Source organism: Lissotriton helveticus, chromosome 11 (genome assembly GCF_964261635.1).
Source record: "Lissotriton helveticus chromosome 11, aLisHel1.1, whole genome shotgun sequence".
Taxonomy (NCBI): Eukaryota; Metazoa; Chordata; class Amphibia; order Caudata; family Salamandridae; genus Lissotriton; species Lissotriton helveticus.
The window spans coordinates 33,454,123-33,474,336 of NC_136072.1; the positions used below are offsets into that span (position 1 = coordinate 33,454,123).

At 47.9% G+C, this 20,214-nt stretch overlaps 1 protein-coding gene across 1 annotated transcript in view; it reads left to right on the top strand.

Annotated features, from left to right (window-relative positions):
• The window catches only part of LOC144792133 (uncharacterized), a 115,337-nt gene that overhangs the window by 91,748 nt on the left and 3,375 nt on the right, over positions 1 to 20,214 (top strand). Inside the window, exon 8 of the mRNA XM_078667009.1 lies at positions 358 to 1,257. Coding sequence (XP_078523135.1) covers positions 358 to 1,257 — 900 coding nt within the window. The remainder of the gene's footprint in view (positions 1 to 357; positions 1,258 to 20,214) is intronic.

A 20,214-nucleotide genomic window follows, 5' to 3' on the forward strand; every position in this document is an offset into this window, starting at 1 on the left:
TGGAATGTCGTGTGAAGAACTGAGGGCAGCGTCCTAGTAGATACAGCGACGTAATTCCGGTGACTACAACGCCAATGACTAACGCGGGTCGACCGACGCCTCCTATCAATGTGCAGAGGTATTGCTGAGGAAAAAATTCTCTGGAACCAGTCTGACACCTGGGGGTAATTCTAAGGGTAGGAATCCATAACTAACCTATGTCTATTCCAGATGTATTGTTACCGAAGGTAAGTAACTTGTTCTTGCAAGCTATAAATAATACATCATGGAATGTTGTGAACAATAGGGCTTTGATGTTCATTGTGTATACCTTGATTTTGATATATTTTGTGACCCTTAATTCTTTTTCTTCTTTAGACGTTTCAGTTCAAAACAGTGTGAGATCGCCCACTGTAAGAAGTTCATCACATACTTTAGCACCTGTACCCGAAGAAGCTACAAAAATTAAAATTAAATCCATGCACAGTACAACCTCTACATTAACTTCTCCCAAAGATGAAACAACATTGTCAGCCTCTGGAGCATCGCCGATCAGTATAAAACATGTACATAAAAGTGAGTCACAAGCTTCAGCTGTTGTCACGGTAGAGATAAGTCAAAGCGCTTTGGTACATGCAATGTCTAGGAATTCATCAACAAATTCAGCCTCTATACGTGCAGCCCATGGGCACATGAACCAAACAAGCACATCTACAATTGTCTCTGTGCGACCAACCCGTTTAAGTAGGACAATAGATTTGGCACAAATCTTGACCACTGGAACAACTAGGACATCTAATGGTCTGCCAATGACCTCTGACTCTACTACTACCCACAAGGACATCCCACTGGTGGAAACATGGTCTAGCTCCGCTGGAGGACCTCAGATGGACAGGCAAAGGCTTTCTGTGTCTACTGATGCAAAACAGAACTATTCCACTTTAGTGCCAACCCCATTGAAACAAGAAGCCACAGCATTGCATTTTTCATTCGCGATTTCAAGTTCTACTGTTCTGGCAGAAGAAAATTCACCCACATCTGATTATGAAAGCATGTCCACGATACCTCCCATGTCAGTCTCCACAGGAAGCCAAGCATCGGTAACAGGATCGACTCATTTGGTGCATGATCTTCAGAGTCCTCCAGATGCATCCACAGTCACTGACCCAGCACCCCCAAATACCAGCTCCACACTCCTGACCAGTTCTACATCAGACTCCGAGATTGCTCCAGAAACATTGACCGAGGAATCATTGGGCACCATCACTGGTGATGTAGGTGAGTGTATTCCCACAGGTGCATGATTTTTAAGATGGTGTCTTATTTTGAAGGCTTGGGGCTGATTTAGAGTCTGGTGGTAACGGAAAAGTCTCCATTTTCTGCTGGGAACTCTATGGGCTCCATCACAAACTGTGCAATAAAAATGGGACCCAAAATGTTCCATAGCGGAGTGTTTATTACTTCAGGGATGCAGAATTAGCATATTCTTTCATATTTGTCCATAACGAATAATGAATTACTGGATAAACCGGTGTTTTCAAACTAATTGCTGCATGTGCTTGCCTTTCAAACAGTTTCTCACACGTTCACCCAAGATCTCATACACTAGGCACTCTAAGAGAGCCATCTGTTGGATGAGGTCACAGTGTGTCTCAAAACCCAAACAGACGTCATTAAACACAGCAACATTAAGGAATGCCTCCTGTGGGTGATTGTTTGAGGTGCAGGTCTTCGTAGATTGAACTGTGATGTTTATTTACACTGGATTAACCCTTTAACCCCTTCCGTGCTCCCTCCCTAGTGCAGCCGTCGACCAAGGGCCGACGGAGCCCTGCCCACTCAATAGAACGCCCGCACAGCGGCGGAAAAACCGTTAATGTGAAAGTCATGTTTTTAAATTATTTGTTAGTAAAGATTAGCAACATGGGATTGGGTCAGAAGAATAATGTGTACAGTAATATTGTAGGAGGAATAGGTCAGGTGGTGGTGTAAAACAAGCAAAACAACAATAGGAGAGGTAGGGAGATTAAGGAACACTCTCTTAGTCCCCGGTTAGTGCGTATAAACAAAAAAAGAGAGGTTAAAAAGGTATCAAAAAGCCACAGAGACGGAGCGATGCAACTGGGGAATCACACACCCACTTTGGGTGGATAAGAAAGCCCTCACACGCCGACCTAGTCAGTGTCATGCTTCATCATCGGGCCCCACCAAAAGAGGCCGAGTGCCTCTTTGGTGTGCTACGACGCCAGAAGACTGCGGAGCTGGTTGTGTGAAAAGGGCGTGCAGTGAGGTATAAAAGTAAAAGTGCCTAAAGGGTATCTGCAAAAAATATTTTAATGATAGATCCCTAGGACACGGTTAAAAGGGGTTATGTGTCTGAATATTTTGTCAAAGGTAATGGATTGGTTAATTCAGAATTAAAGTTAGTCAGTCAACATGTTTCTGCCTTTATAGTGGTTTAAATTTACCTAGGCATTCATCAGGACTAGTTTATACCCCGGCGGTATGGACTCTCTAATCGTCCACCCTAACCTGGGGGCGTGAAAGTGAAAAAATCAAAAATGTGATAAAGTGCATAAAAAGGGGGAAGAGCAGGTTGCTCATTCCAAAAATACTCCTGGATTAGGAGTGTTTCTGCACCTGTAAAATGAATAACACAGACAAACAAAGAAGACATACACACAATTAGTTGTTGGTATAGGTCATTGCGTTTGCCCAGGGTGCTCCATAGTTGTGGCATAGGTAGTGTTCCCAAATAAACACTAAAGTTAACACCATCCATATAGCCCTATAGGGATGATACCACTAACTCTGGGTAAGTGAAGTGAAAATAAGTGCTTAAAACACACAGAGTGACTAGAAAGGGTTAAAAACACGATAAAAACACTCCATAGGAGGGATCAATGGACCAAAGGTCTGTGACCCCATCGAATAATTCAAGGATTCAATAGATATCTCACTTTAGATTATGGCGCAGCATCCTGTGTCATATCTCTGTCCAGCAAATGTACCGTTCAATTGTCCTCTGCATACCCTACCACCAGATAATGTAGCAATGGAGAAGTGTGGCTCACTGGTTAGAGGCGGCAGACCCGTAAGCAGAGAACGGCCCGGGACCAGGGTTCGATTCCCGACGCGGCAGGGTCGTGGACCAGGGTCAGCGAACTCGATAATTCTCGCCTCGGTGCCTACTCTAGTCAGAAACTACACTCGGAAACTCTGGGCATCAGCTTGCCTCATCTTCACAACGGCCCCCCAGACCGCCGGGGATGCTTGGTCGCACCTTAGAGATACCCATCAGGGACCATCTCTCAGGGTGAGCCAGGACGGGTTCCCCAGCGGTCGAAGCGTGGAGATACTCCTCCGGGAGTCGATTCCTAGCGCTATATAAACCCGCAATTAAATTAAATTAAATTAAATGTTATATGTGAGCTGCGTTCTTTAATGTCCATACAGACGGAAACAAGCGTTGGTCATGCCAATAGGTCTGCAAAATGGTGCAGGAGTGATGCAAACCTTAAGTCACATTTATGAAGCCACGCAAGGCCCCTTTGCGTGGCCCTGAGTAGCTCCATAGATCTGTAGCAAGGCAAAGAGGCACAAATTGCAGCATTGCCTTACCCTGCCATGTGAAGGCGTTCCATAGGCGTTGCATCCCACACAACTCCCATGTTTTTTTGTCATTTCCAGATTTAGCAGAACTAGTAGACTTGGGGATGTGCCAAAACTATATGCCTTCCCAGGAGAGATGTAACGAGGAGAATAACTTCATTTTGCCTTGTTACTTCCTCTGCCTATTTGTTCTGCATTTGCAGCACACATAGAGAAATATGCCTCTCACAACTGTTTTTCTACAAGGTGTCACTTCCTGCGCAAAAACAAGCCTACATGCAACGCAGTCACCATTGCACCATGGTGCAAGTGTGCTTGCATTGGTGATAGGCATCCAAAAGAGTGCCAGCAAAGAGGAATAGACAGGCATTTGCTGTATTGCCTTAAATATGGCGCATTCCTGCCCTTCCCTTGACATGCAACTTTTTCATATTTAGGCCTTGTAGTGCTTTTCCTCACTCAACAAAGCTTGCCAGTCTTCACTGTGAAGGGGTACCTGCCAAAACTTTCCACCATTCTGTGTCTTTCTGACCAAGTTTCAGGCATCCATCAGTTGTATAATTCCCAAACCCTTTATTGTACCATAGTGTTATTTAAATTAAGTGTTGACTGTTCTCATGGTATCATCCTCTAATCTGTTCTACAGTTGTTCAATTTGTCTACTTCTCTTCAAACTGCATTTCTATTGGCAATCATGTCAGTCTGAAGGGACAGTGAGTTACCGGCCCTGTCAGTCTGGCTACCTCACTCCAGGAGTTCTCTTCCAGGGGATACTCATAAATAGTCATAAGCACTGAATAATCCCCGCCCATATGCAGGATCCCAGAGCATATATGAAAATACATATATATGTGTATGTTTAGACAAACAAGTACTGAGTACTTCAAAACCATACATACACAGCCCTTTATTTTCAGAAAAAAGGCAAGTAATAGCAGAAAATTAGCCCATAGGCTGCATAACAGAGAAAATGTCACAGTAATAAAAACCATTGGCACCCTGCCTTTAAGGATTCCAAGAACCTGGACACCGTGCCTTTAAGACCTTCAGGAGCCCCCTGCTCCATGATACACCACAGGTGACAGTTAGGTCAGTACTTTTTTCCGGTTCCTTCTGTGAGGATCCTGGAGCTTGAGCTTATCTCTTTTTGACTTTTTCTAGTCAGAAATATATTTTTTCTTCCTACTTTCGACATTTTTGACTGCTGGTAGCTGTTTACAGTGTTTTTCTGACTAATTAACAACTTTTTCCTGTCAGAAATGCCAGCTTTATTCCATAAATGTCCTTCCTGTATTCTGTGTGTAACCTAGCTGACTACGAGCTGCTTGCGCATTTCTTAAATATTTTACTGTTATTTTGTGTGTTATGTTCACAGCGCCCGCACTATTTCTGATTGTCACGCCTACTTTACTTACCTGCTCTCGACCCCGGTCCGCCCCGGCAGTGTGCCGTTTGTGCGGAGGGTCCCTGCACGAGCGCCACTTCCGGCTCTGCACCACTTCCGCCCTGCCTCTCCACCGTGCAGGTGAGCGGTCTAGTGGTTCACGTCGACCAGCATAAATGGCGACCTGGAGGAAGCGCAGCGGACGAGCGCAGCGGGAGCGCCGACTTTGCGCCGAAGTCGCGCATAAGTCAAGCCCATCTGCGCCCGTCCGCGGCCGACTGAGGCCCGGGGCCATGCATGCTGCCCGACGCATCACTTATTCCTCACATGAACTTCGTTCTCTGTCCCCCTGTGCCCCCCTTGCTCCTCACATAATCGCTATTGCTCAGAAATACGACATATTCTCTTCCCTTCCTTCCACTACTCCCCCGGCCCCTTCCCCTTCCACCTCTTCCTCTAACCTTGCCGCCCCCATGCTGATTAAGCCAAGCTCCTCTGGTAATCGTTTTATCTCATTAGTTTATCTTAATACCCGCTCCCTTCCTAAACATCAACTTGATGTATTTCAACTTCTGGAAGGTGGCAATATTGACATCTTGCTCCTCGTCGAAACCTGGCTCCATGCTGACTCCTATCCTGACATCCTGGCCGCTATACCTTCGGGTTATTATATTCTTCACTCTAATAGGACTTCTGGCAGACCTGGCGGTGGAGTTGCTGCCATCATCCGCTCCAACCTACAATTCACTTCCCTTACAACCACACCTATAACAAACTCTGATATCCTCACGTTGAAATTCACATCTCCCAAAATTTCTTTCATCTGTGTTTTAGTGTACCGTCCCCCTGTCAACATGCCCTTCTTCCCATCCCTGTTTAGCAATTTGATTTCGCAGATGGCCATTAATTCCGCCAGGGTCTTGATCATTGGCGATTTCAATTATTGGCCATTAGACCCCCTTGAATCCTCTCTTTCACTCGAATTCTCCGGTCTCCTACTTGGTTTAAATTTCTCACAACATATCTCTGTTGCTACACACAATAAGGGCCATACCTTGGACCAGGTATGGACCACCAACTTCGATATTTCCCCCCCTTTGGTCTGTCCCTGCACCTGGTACGATCATTTTTTTATCTCTTTCTCCCTACACCTCTCAGCACCCACCCGTCCCCCTTCAATTCCTAATTTCACGGCACGTAACTGGAAGCACGCTGACATTTCCCTCCTTCACTCGATTCTTGCTTCCACACTCCCCCCTGACCACCTTGACTTGAACTCTCAGGCAGCCACATTGGACAAATGGCTGTCCCAAGCCAGTGATGTGGTCACCCCCATTAAAATTATTAAATCTAAACGCCCTCACGACGCTCAGCGTTGGTTTACTGACCAACTGAAGGCTGACAAACTCCTTCTCAGACAGGCTGAGCGCCGTTGGAGGTGCAACTATGATCCTTTATTAAAGTCCACCTATACCGACCTATTAAAATCCTATAAAAAATCGATTATTTTGGCCAAATCCTCCCATTACTCCCAGAAAGTTATCAATTCTGCATCCAAAAAAAAGAGAAATTTTCCCTCTCCAAATCCTCACTCCCTGCACGAATTTCCCCCTATCTCCTTGGATACCTTTTTCTCATTACTCCAGGCTGTCGGCTCTGGCTCTCCTAATGACTGTTGCCCTCCTTCAATCCTAAGAGATGCTTTTATGGCCTGCCCCGGCCCTCCTCTTGACCTTCTAAATCGCTCACTCTCTACAGGCTCTGTCCCCAATGCTTTCAAAAGCGCTGTGGTGGTACCCATTTTAAAAAAACCTGGTTATGACCCTGCGATCCTGGGTAACTACCGACCCATCTCCCTCCTCCCTTATTTGGGGAAGGTCCTGGAGACTTACGTCACCCGCTGCCTGAGCACTTTTATCGAGGAAACTCACTTCCTCGATGATCGACAGGCAGGTTTTAGACCAGCCCATTCCACGGAGGCAGTGGTGGTGGCAGTCATGGATACGCTGAGACGGGGGGCTGATAAGAACTTGGCCCAGGCCCTAGTGCTATTAGATCTCTCGGCCGCATTTGACACGGTCGACCATGATATTTTGGTCGACCGTGTCAGAAATGCTGGCATCTCTGGCCTGGCCCTGTCGTGGATTGTATCCTTTCTCCAACTTCGCTCCCAATCGGTTCACCTGTCTTCCTTCTCTGCTCCCCTAATGTCACTTTCTTGTGGTGTTCCCCAGGGTTCTGCTTTGTCCTCTCTTTTGTTTAATCTTTACATGCAACCCCTCCTTGTCTCTCTCCATCACTTTTCTGTCACTACTTTCAACTACGCAGATGATCTGCAACTCATTTTCCCCATCGACCCCTCCCCTCTTTCCTGCTCTAATTTTCAAACCACAATGCTTACCATCTATGAGTGGATGAACTTCAGCCAGCTGAAGCTCAATCCTAGCAAGACAGAGCTGGTTCTGTTTGGCGGGCTCCAACATCCCTGGACTCCCAACTTCTGACCCTCTGCCCTTGGTCTCCCTCCCTGTCCAGTCAACTCTGTGAAGAGCCTAGGTGTTACCATCTCTAGTGACCTTTCGATGCGGCCGCACATCAACGCTGTTACCTCGGCCTGCTTTTATCATCTCCGCAGAATCGGGAAGATCCGAAGGTTCCTATCACCAGAGGCTCTCACCCTTGTTATTCTGGCCCTGGTCACCTCACGATTAGACTATGCCAACTGTCTATACATTGGGATTCCTGCATGCCATCTCTCCCGACTCCAACTGGTGCAAAACCAGGCAGCCAGATTAATTTTTCAGCAGCCCAAACACCAACACGTCACCCCGATGCTAAAAACTCTACACTGGCTCCCGGTTGCGCAACGTTGTATTTTTAAAATGGGATGCACCATTTTCAAATCTCTCTTTGCCTCTGCTCCTGTCTTTATTTCTCTCTGTTTGCATTCCTATGTTCCCTCTCGACACCTCAGATCCTCTGCTCACAATCTTCTGATCACCCCTAGGTTCAATCGTAAGAAGCACGGTGGTGCCTGTTTCTCTTTTCTTGCCCCGTCCACCTGGAACTCCTTTCCTCTCTCTATTCGCCTCACTCCTGACTATCCTACTTTCCGTAAATTCTTGAAAACACATCTGTTACGTCTTGCTCACGGCTAGCTGCACTCACTTCCCTGTGTCCTTCCACTGGTCTCCGAGCGCCAAGAAACCAATTGGTGTATGTGCGCGGTACTAAGTTTCTTTAACATAACAACATAACAGATGGCGAAATTGGACCCACACTCAGTGTGCATCATTTGTTTAACAGCCTCACAGAACCCTGAGACATGTTATAATTGTCAACATTTCTCCAAGAGAACTCTCCGTGACGTGGAGAAAACTAAACTTCAAGCCTTACTGGAGAGAGGAAAGATTCATTCCAAAAGTGGCCTTGGGGGCACTCCTTCTCACAAAGAGCCCTCCTCTCATGAAGACCGCAGAAGACGGCGAAGATCTGCCTCTCCAGCGTAAAAAATGAAGCAGATCCCTGAATGTTTGCCGTCGGCGTTGAGATCAACACCCTGAAAGTAGGCAAGGCATTCGACACCGTCGAGGGACAGATCGCCGTCGAGACGGCAACAGCCTCGTCGCCGAGAAGTAAGTCACCGTTGAGCCAGTCTACTTCAGGCTCAAAGTATGCTGATCATGATCAACCTCTATTGATGGCAAAGCACCCGTCGACGTCGAGGCACTTGCCGTCATCTACATCTCCCCCTCCCTCGCAAAGGTCAGCTTCGAGAGGTTCGGCGGCGAAGACTCTGCCGCGAGCCTATAGATTGACAGCGTCTAAATCCCATTGCCTTTGAGGCGCTCGCCGACAAAGAAATCGACGTTGAAGAAAGAGCACAGACTGCCGACGTTGAAGACGCATTCCCGGCCCGAGGGTGGTTGACGTCGAAAATACCGACGTTGAGGACCCAATCAAGGAGGCGAGAGTCCTCAAGCATTTCACCGCAGGGGTGGTCGACTTCGAAGGCGGCACAATCTGTGTTGTCGGCAAGACATCGTTCCACTTCGAGAAACAAAGAACCTGCCGGGGCTTCAGAAAACGTGACAGAAAGACCACGATCGACGTCGAGGATTCATTCAATGTCGAGGGAAGCTTCATCTTCCCCTGGCATTCATATCATCCAGGTTACGCCGGAAGGATCTCCAATTCAAGGTGTAAAGAATCCTCCTGTCACTCTTTCTCCAAGAAGGGTGCAGAGCGTACGGCACTGGAAGGGCCCCGGTGGTACAACTGGTCGCAGAATTCCGGGTTCAGATTTCTCCAGGACATACTCTCCTTCCAGGCTCTCTTGTGGACCTCCTCCTATGGCATCTATAAGAAGCAGGACCCCGAGAAGGACTAGGTTCTCTGGAGCCATCATGTTCTCATCACTCTTCTACCCCGAAAAGAAAGGGACGAAGGCCACCATCTTGGTCCACTTCTACAAGGTCGTCTATAAGAGACTATTCTCCAACCCTTTCTGCAACGTCACCATCCAGAGTTTCCCCGATCTACAACATAGGGACTTTTAATGAAGTCCTATGCAGAGGTGCTAAATCAAATCAAATTTAGAAAGCGCATGGCTGCACTAGCTAGTGCGTCCAAGCTGAACATTAGTATGTCTGCTCTGTCAATCTCTACATCTGTCATCTTTGAAACATTGCATCATAGATCATCTGCAAGACCTTTGCTACTCTTAGTCCCAGGTCTTCTGGAGCCAGCAATGCAGACCTTTCTCACTGCTGCAGCAGTGGGTTCAGTGCCTTCTTGTATCTCCACGAAATACAAAGCACCAGATCAAGATCCACTTTTCCTACGATCGGACCCTCCTCCGGACTCTGTCATTGTGGCAGTGGCCAGGAAGGCACATTCTGCTACGTCGTCTTCTTCAGTTCCTCCATAGAAGTACAGTAAAAACATGGATTCTCTGGGCAAGAGGATGTGTAACACTTCGGCAGCAGTGATGATGGTGGCCAGCGTGTCCTCTCTCTTTCTGGGAAGGTATGACAGATCACATTTCACTGAGAACCTACCAAAGGAAGATCAACACGACTTCCAGGAGAGCCTGCAGGAAGGTGGCTTGGTGGCAAATCAGGTGATTAGTGCAGCAGCAGATTCATCCGATCTAGCTGCAAACTGATATTCCCACAGCATCTGTTCGAGGCTCTCAGACTGGTTGCGCCTCACTGGCCTTAAACCGGACGCCCAACGGAGGATTGTGAATCTTCCATTTAATGGCTCCTTGCTGTTCGGATCTCAAGCGGACAACAAAATGTCCAAAATTAAGACGGAGCTCAACACAGTTAAGGCCACTGGGTTAGAGAAGCGGAAGGAATTCCAAAGAAGGATCCATCCCTATGACCGACGTTCCTTTCAAAAGAGATTTTAAACCCCTCAGTGGTCTAACCAGCAGCAACATCAGTCCAGGTCACACTACCATCAGAGGAGACCTGGTAGAGGAAGGGGATCTACCAGACAGCTGGCGTCCTCATCAAACCCTCGGCAAAACAATGAGCAATGGCTTCCTCTATGCCCGTTAGCCACTCCGGTGGGAGGAAGTGTCTCGTTTCACCTGGCAGAGTGGAAGACAATCACAAACGACAAGTGGGGTCTTAATATTGTAAAGAATGGCTATTTGCTGAGGTTAAAAACCCCACCTACTCCAGTTCCTCCACAAGGCAAAAGCTTTAAAAATCACCTCTTGTTGCAGGAGGAGGTGAAGTCTTCTACTAAAAAAATGCCATAGAAACCGTTCCGGTTCAACATCAAGGGCAAGCTATATACTCCTGTTATTTTCTGGTGCTTTAAGAGGTCCCACCAGAGAATACAGATCAATATTCAACTTGAGACTATTGAACAGATTCATCAGCAAAGAGAAATTGCTAATGCTAGCCCTGCACCAAATCTTCCCTGACCTACATCAAGGAGATTGAATGTGTGCTATAGACTTGCAGGACGCCTACTTTAATGTTCCGGTGTCCAAAAAACACCGAAAGTGTCTAAGTTTTGAAGTGGCTCACCAACATTTCCAATTCAGGGTTTTCCCGTTTGGGCTCAAATCAGCCCCCAGACTTTTTTGAAGTGCATGGCAGTGGTGGCAGCATTTCTTCGCAAACAAAGGATATTCATTTACCCTATTCTGGACGACTGGCTCCTGAAGAGCTCATCACCCTCTCTACTTCAGAGTCATCTATCATACTGTCTCCATCTACTGGAAAAATTGGGCCTACAGGTCAATTTCAAAAAGTCGAACTTCAATCTGACCCAGAGAATCCACTTCCTGGGTGCGTCATTGGATACCGTAAAGGCAAGCGTGTGTCCTTTGAAAAGGAGGTTGTTCTCCATCAAAGAGAAATGTCGCAATCTCCTCAGCTCTCAAAACCCCACAGTCAGACAAGTTTCATCACTTCTGTGGGCAATGGCGTCATGCATCTTTACCGTACCGAACGCCAGATTGAATATGCGTCCTCTGCAGCAATCTCTAGAGGACCAGTAGATGCAGATATCGGGTCTCTGGAAAGACCAAGTCTCTCTCTCCCAATCAGCCTAGGACTCCATCAGATGGTGGATGAAGCATTCTCACCTTCTGAAAGGAGTTCCATTTCACCAGAACCTTCCTACTCAGACAATCGTCAATGATGCTTCCCTTCAGGGCTGGGGAGCTCATATGGGTCCTCTCCAAGTTGAAGTTCTTTGGTCAGAGGCAGAGCGAGGAAATCACATCAATCTGTTGGAGCTGAGAGCCGTTCATCTAGCTCTCAAGTCACTGTTTTCTTCTCTCCAGTCCAGCTCCCTGTCGTTTCAAACAGATAACAACACCACAATGTATTATTTAAACAAACTGGGGGCACCAGATCGAGACCTCTCTCTCTGGAAGCACAGACCATCTGGAAATGGCTTCCAGCAAGAAATCTTAGCATAGTAGTTATTCATCATGCAGGAACTAAAAACGTTCAGGCAGATGCCCTAAGCCGGGATTTCATCGAAGCTCTCGACTGGGTGCTCAACGACGAGGTCACGCAGGACATCTTCCAGCAATATGGAGGGCCAGACATCGATCTGTTTGCAGACGCTCAAACGCCAAATGCCCCGTTTTCGCATCCAGGTTTCACCAACCATTTTTACGGGGCAATGCCCTTTTGATAAAATGGTCTCAAACATTACTGTACGCCTTTCACCAATTCTGTTGATTCCTGCAGTGATCAAAAAATTCTACAGGACCACCACCAGAATGATCCTGATAGCTCTGGAGTGGCCTTGTCAATGGTAGTACCCGGACCTTCTTCAGCTGTCAGAGGTTGCACACATGAGGTTCCATGCCACCCAGACTTGCTGTCCAAGAGCAAGGGGAAAGTGTTTCATCCCAATCTCTCATCCCTACGACATGGCTCCTGAAGTCCTTCAATACGGACATTTAGACTTACCTACGGAATGTATGGACATTCTCAAGGAAGCCAAGAGATTTTCCAACGGGAAATCTTACACTTTCAAGTGGAAGCGTTTTTATTTATGATGCATGAACAATGGTCATGATCCAGTCGGGGGCAAGAGCAGGTGGTCTTGTTGTATTTGCTACATTTGGCCGAATCTGGGCTGCAGTTCTCCTTCATAAAGGTTCACTTAGCAGATATTACTACTTACGGAAAGTCTCCGACACAGGTTTATTTTTTTCACATAGCTGTAGTGAAAGACTTTCTTGAGGGGATAAAAAAGGTTTACCCACCGATTAGGTCTCCAGCTCCACCTTGGGAGGTTAACATAGTTGTCGATAAATTGATGGGCGCTCCTTTTGAGCCTATTCACAAGGCTTCTATACAGCACTTATCATGGAAAGCTGTTTTCCTAGTCGCCATCACCTCTGCATGCAGAGTCAGCGAGATCCAGGTCTTGTGTTGTAAACAACCTTATACAGTTTTTCATGCAAACAGAGTGGTTTTAAGAACCCATACAAGTTTTCTGCCTAAGGTGGTGTCGGATTTCCATATTAACCAGACCATCACTCTACCCACCTTTTTTCCCAATCCCTCAACTCCTCCTAAGAGGTCACTTCATTCTTTGGACCGTAAGAGGATTCTGAAGTTCTATCTGGACAAAACAGGGTTTGAGAAAACCAGATCGGCTGTTTGTAAACTATGGTTCCATAAATGCTGGTTCTGCGGCTTCCAAAAGATCTATTTCTAGATGGATTTTCTCTTGTATATCCTTCTGCTACCAACTAGCCAACAAAACCCTTCTGGGCAAACCTAAGGCCATTCTACCAGAGGAAATGCCTCTACCACAGCTTTATTTTATTTATTTTATATTCTTCTATAGCGCCTGAATAGACCCCCGAAGGGGTATCTCCGCGCTTTGCCAGTAAGAATATCCTCAGATAGATGTGGGTAGTGCATATAAACAGAGAGGGATCAGATGCTGGGGAATAGGTACGTTTTTAAGACCTTACGAAAGGTCAGATGGTTAGTGAGTATTCTCATCTCAGAAGGTAGGGAGTTCCAGAGCTTTGGTCCAAGATGGGCCAGAGCTCGCCCTCCTTGTCTGGACCTCTTTATTCTGGGCACCTGCAGAAGCTGCTGGCTGCCGGAACGAAGGGTGCGTCCAGGGGCATAGGGCAGAAAGATGTTGGCCAGATATTTTGGGCCTTTGCCTATCATGCTTTTGTGGATAGTGCATAAGGTCTTAAAATGTACTCGTGCCCTCACTGGCAGCCAGTGGAGCCTAATCAGCAGAGGAAGGGAGGGAGTCCTAGGAGGGGCATTGAGGACTACCCTCGCTGCCGTGTTTTGAATCACTTGCAACTTTTTGAGCTGCCCTTCGTTCGCTCCTAGAAGGAGGCCGTTGCAGTAATCTACTCTGCTGATGACTAATGCCTGCACGAGTGTTTTCCTATGGCAGTCTGGCAGATAGGGGAACACTCTTCTTAACATTCCAATAGCTTGAAAGCAGGTGCTCGCCACCTGGTTTACATGGTCCTTGTAGGTGAGTGTCTGGTCTAATAACACTCCAAGGTTTCTCACCATGCTTTTAGGGCTGGGAACAGGGCCTAATTCCAGGGGCCACCAATCCGGTGTCCAGTGTGTAGCTGCATGCCCAAACAACATTACCTCAGTCTTTCCGATATTACATTGGAGGCAATTTAATGACATCCATGTGGATATTGCTTTCATCCCCTCTGCAAAAGATCTTTGTATTGCAGGGGTTAGATCTTTAAAGGGAAAGAGGAGTTGGGTGTCGTCAGCATACGACACTGGTGTAAACCCAAATGATCTTGCTAAGGTGGCCAAAGGGGCCACGTACACGTTGAAGAGTGTAGGACTTAAGCAAGATCCCTGTGGCACTCCCTTGTTGAGCTTTCCTCAGGAATGTACCTGTTGCAGAAATTTCTAAAGGAGCCACTTGGCCATCTGTACACACTTTCACTCGTCATTACTGTTTAGAGTCTGATACTCAGGCGGATGCTCAGTTTGGAAAATCCGCTTCGAGAAATCTGTTTGGGTGATCTCATCCGTAAAATGTTGAAGTTTGATACACTTATACTGCTACTTATCCACAGGGAGGTGGGTATGGGCTTGCTATTCTATTCAGTGCTTATGACTATTGATAAGTATCTCCTGAAGAGAAGGATAAGTTACTTACCTGTAATCCTAGTTCTCTTCCAGGGGTAAATCATAAACAACCCTCCCGCCTCCCCAGACAAGTATTGGCAGTATGGTATTGTTTTCAATGTTCCTGCCATGATTCCTCTATTTTTGTACACAATAAAAAAAGAACTGACCTAACTGTCACCTGTGGTGCATCATGGGAGCGGGGGGCTCCTGGAGGTCTTAAAGGCACGGTTTTAAGGTTCTTGTAATCCTTAAAGCAGGGTGCCAATGGTTTTTATTACTGTGACGTTTTCTCTGTTATGCAGCCTATGGGCTAATTGCCTGCTATTACTTGCCTTTTTTCTGAAAATTAAGGGATGTGTTGGAACATTATTACAGTGTATGTACTCTGTTGCAGTGTTTATATTATAGATTATTTTCTTTTCTAAAAAGTACATGTAATTTGGGCCTATTGGAAGTGCCTTAGGCAGCATATTTATGAATTTATACATGTATATATGTATGTTTTAGAAGTACTCTGTACTTGTTTGTCTAAATATACACATTTATATGTATTCTTATACATGCTCTGGGATCCCGTATGTGGGTGGGGATTATTCAGTGCTTATGACTCTGACGAATATACTCCTGGAAGGGAACAAGGATTACAGATAAGTAACTTATCCTTTCTGTTACATATATGTAAATAAGAATGCGCAGTATCCGAAAGAGAGTCAACAAATGCAGGGCCTATTCATAGTCATGCACGTAATGAAACATAACATTCTGTGGTCACTGAGGTTTACAGGATAACATAATACAGTTTAACCAGTGATGTAACACAATCTGATCATCGAGCAGTGATCTTAACATCGGCATATCAAAGAATCCCCCACAAAACACCCCCTTTCCCCCGCTGCTCTTGTATTAGGTCATACCAGAAACAATAAGGGATCATCAGTAATGGATAGTTCGTGAAATGACCACCGGAAGAGGCCCTCCAGCCACTTGGTCGTTTAGGTGATCATAGTGCCATGTGGGTATTCAGGGCCATCTCCCCGGCTGCGTGTTTGAGGGAGAATCATCCGGGGGTTTTCATCATTCAGAGATCATGGCTGCACATCGTCCTTGAGTCTATCATCTTTGCAGATGTGTTTCATGCAGATTACATCTGCCGTTGCCCATTTAGTGACATCTCTAAGCCTGTCCACATGTGTTGGACAGTTTGTGTTCAGGTGCCTGATGGCAATTTGGCGTTTTGCCATCACAAGACAAAGTAGAATACATTTTTTACTAAATTTCTTATCAGCACATAATGGGATCAGATCTAACAACACCTGCTTCATTGAGAGTTGTAGGTTCCAACCCATGGCACTGTTGGCGTTGTAGAGCACTGTTTTCTAAGGAGTTAGTCAGTGCCACATAGGATCAAACCATATGTATGAAATGCAATTTAGGCCTACTACAGCGCAGATAGTTACAGCTAAGAGTAGGGTATATGACATGTAGTGTCTTGGGGAAGAAATAGCTTTGGTGTATGTAATTGTATTAAAGCAAACACAAGAAGATGATGACGGAGCTCTGAAACGTTTCAGACACTCACCCTCAGTGACAGAACTGGGTTGAATCCATCATCATTCTTTAGCTCACTTTGCCACCTCAGTTCAGACCCAGCTATATGCAAATCAGTCTTGACCCTGCGCCTCATGTTATGTTGTGTTATGTTATTGGTATTTCTAGAGCGTGAATGGTTACCCAAGGCTGTCCTGGCGCTAACTGCTTTCCTCTGGGCATTAAGATAAAGACACAAATTATGATTAAAAAGCCAAGTTTTCAGTTGCTTCCTAAAAGTTAGCAAATTCATGGAGTTTCTCAAGTAAAAGGGAAGATTGTTCCAGGCTCTTGCTGCACAAGCTCTAAAGCTTCTTCCACCCCATGAACCTTTTTTTGTGGCTGGCACTGATACCAACTTTGCCCCAAGGAGCACAGTGTTCTTATATGTTGGTACCATTGCAACCGCTGCTTAATATATTCTGGCCCAGTGCCCTTCAGAGCCTTGTACACTGTACAAAGGGAATTAAAGTGCACCCTTTTCCTCACAGGCAGCCAGTGGAGTTTTTTATTTCATTAGAAATTCGAATGGGAACAGTCTATCCCAACTGCCAAGCCAGGTCTTCCCTGAACCAGAAACAAGCATCCTGGCACTGGTTTCTGAGTAACACCCTTCATCAGCCAGGCTAGCTTGAATCCAGTGGCAAAGTGAGCAAGGGACCCACGTCTAAGCATACCCTGCCAACTAAGGTCAACCCCCAGTCACAGATCTGGGTTGAATCCATCATCATTCTTTAGCTCACATTGCCACCTCAGTTCGGACCCAGCTATATGCAAATCAGTCTTGACCCTGTGCCTCATGGGAACATTCCAGCCCGAACTGACAAGACAGGTCCTACCTGAACCGAAACAAGCATCCTGGGACCAGTCTCTGGGTAACACCCTTCATCAGCCATGCTAGCTTGTATCCAGTGCAATGTGAGCATGGAACCCACATCTGGGCATACCCTGCCAACCCCAGAAAGGTTTTGGCATCGCCCAGGTCACTGCCAGACATCACCACAATCCGAAAGAAACACCTTAGTTATAGATTCCTTACCTTAGATTCCTTACCTTAGAATTTCCCCCAGGCGTCAGACTGGATCCAGAACGTTTTTCGTCAGTCGTACCTCTGCGCATCCGAATGTGACGTTGGTTGGCTCCGCAGCCGTCGTTGGCGTTGTGGTCACCGGAATGACGTCCCGTTAGCTACTTAGACGCCGCCCTCACGCGCTGAGGTCAGTTCTTTCTTTTTCCGCGCCATCCAGAGCAGATCCGGGAAGAGTGGTACCTCCAGACACTTTTTGACAGACTTTATCTCGACTTTTGTTGACTTCTTTTTCAAGTCCTCGACTTCTAAGGTGCACGAGGGATGCCCGGCTTCAAGCAATGTGGTTCCTGTCATCGGATGATGTCGGTGACGGATCCACACCCTGCGTGTCTTTTTTGCCTGGAGCACGTCCATGACCCCAAGTTGTGCTCCGACTGCCGGTTGATGGTGCCGAAGGCTTTGCGGGAGCGGTCCCGAAAGCTCCTCACCGTTCGAGATCCCGGTTGCGAGGGAAGTCAAGGGACCGTCGCGGAGCCACCACCATTCATCCAAGTCTTCGCACTCGGGGTCAGGTAAGTTGAAGCATAAGAAGAAACATCGTCGCCTTTCCACTTCTCCTTGTCGGTCGGCCAATCCAACGAGGGATGCAGGAGGTGCCCCTCCCGCAGCTCCGCGCACAGAGCCTGGAGAGTCGACTCCGCGTTTCCCTCCCTTTCTGGGACCCAGAGCCACTTGCACCCAGTTTCATACGTTCTACGAGGCGATGCATGCTATCTTTTGGCGATCCGAACCCGCCTGCGCGCCTTCGGGCCCCGCAGACTCGGTTGGGGAGGCCTAGTCCATCTCCAGCGCCGACTCTGGCCCCGGCGCCGCTGGCCCCCCTTGGATTCAGGCCTGGTTCCGGACCGGTTGACCTGATTACTCCTCCACCGGCGCCGCTTCATCCGGCACCAATACCGCGCTCAACGCCTGTCTACCCCCTGGCCGGCATCAACACCGGCCTCCATCCCGAAGTGGACCCGGAGCCGGGCCGGCATCCCCCTACACCAAATCAAGTGCTAAGAAGGGATTTTCTGCCCTTGTTCACTCCTGGGGTCCCTTTTTGACCAGAATGGCACCCAGAGGATGAGGAGGAGGACTGGGAGCGGTCAGGTGACCCTCTGGCTGACCAGTTGGATAGGGAAAAGGACTAGAGAGGGGAACTGGGGGACACCAGTGGTTTGGACCCCTCCCCTGGCCTTGGCATGTAGTCCCTCCTACCATGGCTATGGGGGAGGGAGTATCATACACAGTGGTGTTGTGTAGGGCAGCCGCGGCTCTCAACCTCGAGCTTCCTACCGTGGCGGTCTGGACTAACGTCCTGACAGAGGTGCTTCAACCGGCTGCGAGCTCTTCAGAGCCCTTGTTGCTGTTTAATGAGCCCCTCACCGATGTCCTTTTGGGCACGTTGCCCAGGCCCAACACGGGGGCTCCCATGGACAGGACAATTGCCCGTTGCCACCGCCTGGCTCCGGGTGACCCCACTTTCTATCCCAAAACCCCACCCCGGGGAGCTTGATAGTCCAAACCTCCACTTCCAAATGCACATTCCTTACCACTCCACCGCAGAGGGAATCAAAGAAGCTGGACCATCTTGGGAAGAAGATTTTCTCTTCCGCCAGCTTAGGACTACAGTCGGTAAACACCGCATGTCTCTTGGGCCGTTACTCCCACTCGGTGTGGGATACTGTTGTGCAGGAGCTGCCTCAGATACCGGAGGAGGCCCGGGCAGTGCTCTCCCAGGCTGTCGCCGCCGGGAGGGATGCAGTGAAGTTTACCATTCATTGTGGGCTGGACACCATTGACTCTCTGGGCAGGACCATTTCGACGTTGGTAGCGCTTCGTCGCTACGCCTGGGTGAGGTTGACTGGATTTTTAGGGGATGTCCTGAACATCTTGATGGACATGCTCTTTGATGGCAGTCGCTGTTTTGGCGACAAAGCAGACAGCGCTCTAGAGCGTTTCAAGGACTCACTGGCTACGGCCAAGTCTTTGGGCCTCTCCACGCGCCCTGCACAGTATGCTTTTCAACCCTTTCATGGCTACAGAAGGCGTGCCCCGCTACTTCCTGCTCAGAGCCACAGGCCGCAGCAAGTTACCCAACTTTCACGTGGCCGGACACGTGGGAAAAACCGTCGTGATTCCAGGGGCCAGCGGGCGGGCCAGTCCATCAAACCGCCCTCTGCAGTAGCCTGTAAACCCTCCTCGTCCAACCTTTCAAGCCCATCAAACGCCCGTGGGTGGCAGGATTCCCCACCACCTCCCCCACTGGTGCACCATCACGTCGGACAGGTGGATTTTGCAAATAGTCTGAAGGGGCTAATCCCTCCCCTTCAAGACTACCGCTCCAGCCATGCCACTGAGATACCACTGCATGTTGAAGGATCGTTTGACCCTTCTTCAGCAGGAAGTTGCGGCTCTCTTGGCCAAGGGGGCCATCGAGTGCATTCCTGTCCCAGAAGTAGGTCATGGTTGTTACTCCCACTACTTTCTTGTCCCCAAGAAGGACAAGGGCCTGCGTCGTACCTTGGATCTCAGGGACATCCACCGCTTCCTCCGGAAGGTGAAGTTCAAGATGTTGACGCTTGCTCAGGTCTTGTCTGACCTCGACCCGGAAGACTGGATGGTAGATTTCGGATTGCTGGACATTTATTTTTACATCATCGTCCCGCGGGTCCACTGGCATTACCTATGGTTCACTGTAGGCTACGAGCATCTTCAGTTCACCGTGCTCCCCTTTGGCCTCACCAGCGCCCCTTGAGTGTTCACAAAAGTGATAGCGGGGGTCACAGCTCATCTGCGCAGATCAGGGGTTACAGTCTTCCCCCATCTCGAAGACTGGTTGTTGAAGTCGGGCTCGCCCCAGGCAGTCATCTCCCTCCAGAATACGGCTGACCTCCTACATTCGCTGGGATTCTCCATCAAGGTGCCACCTGATTCCCTCTCAGTAG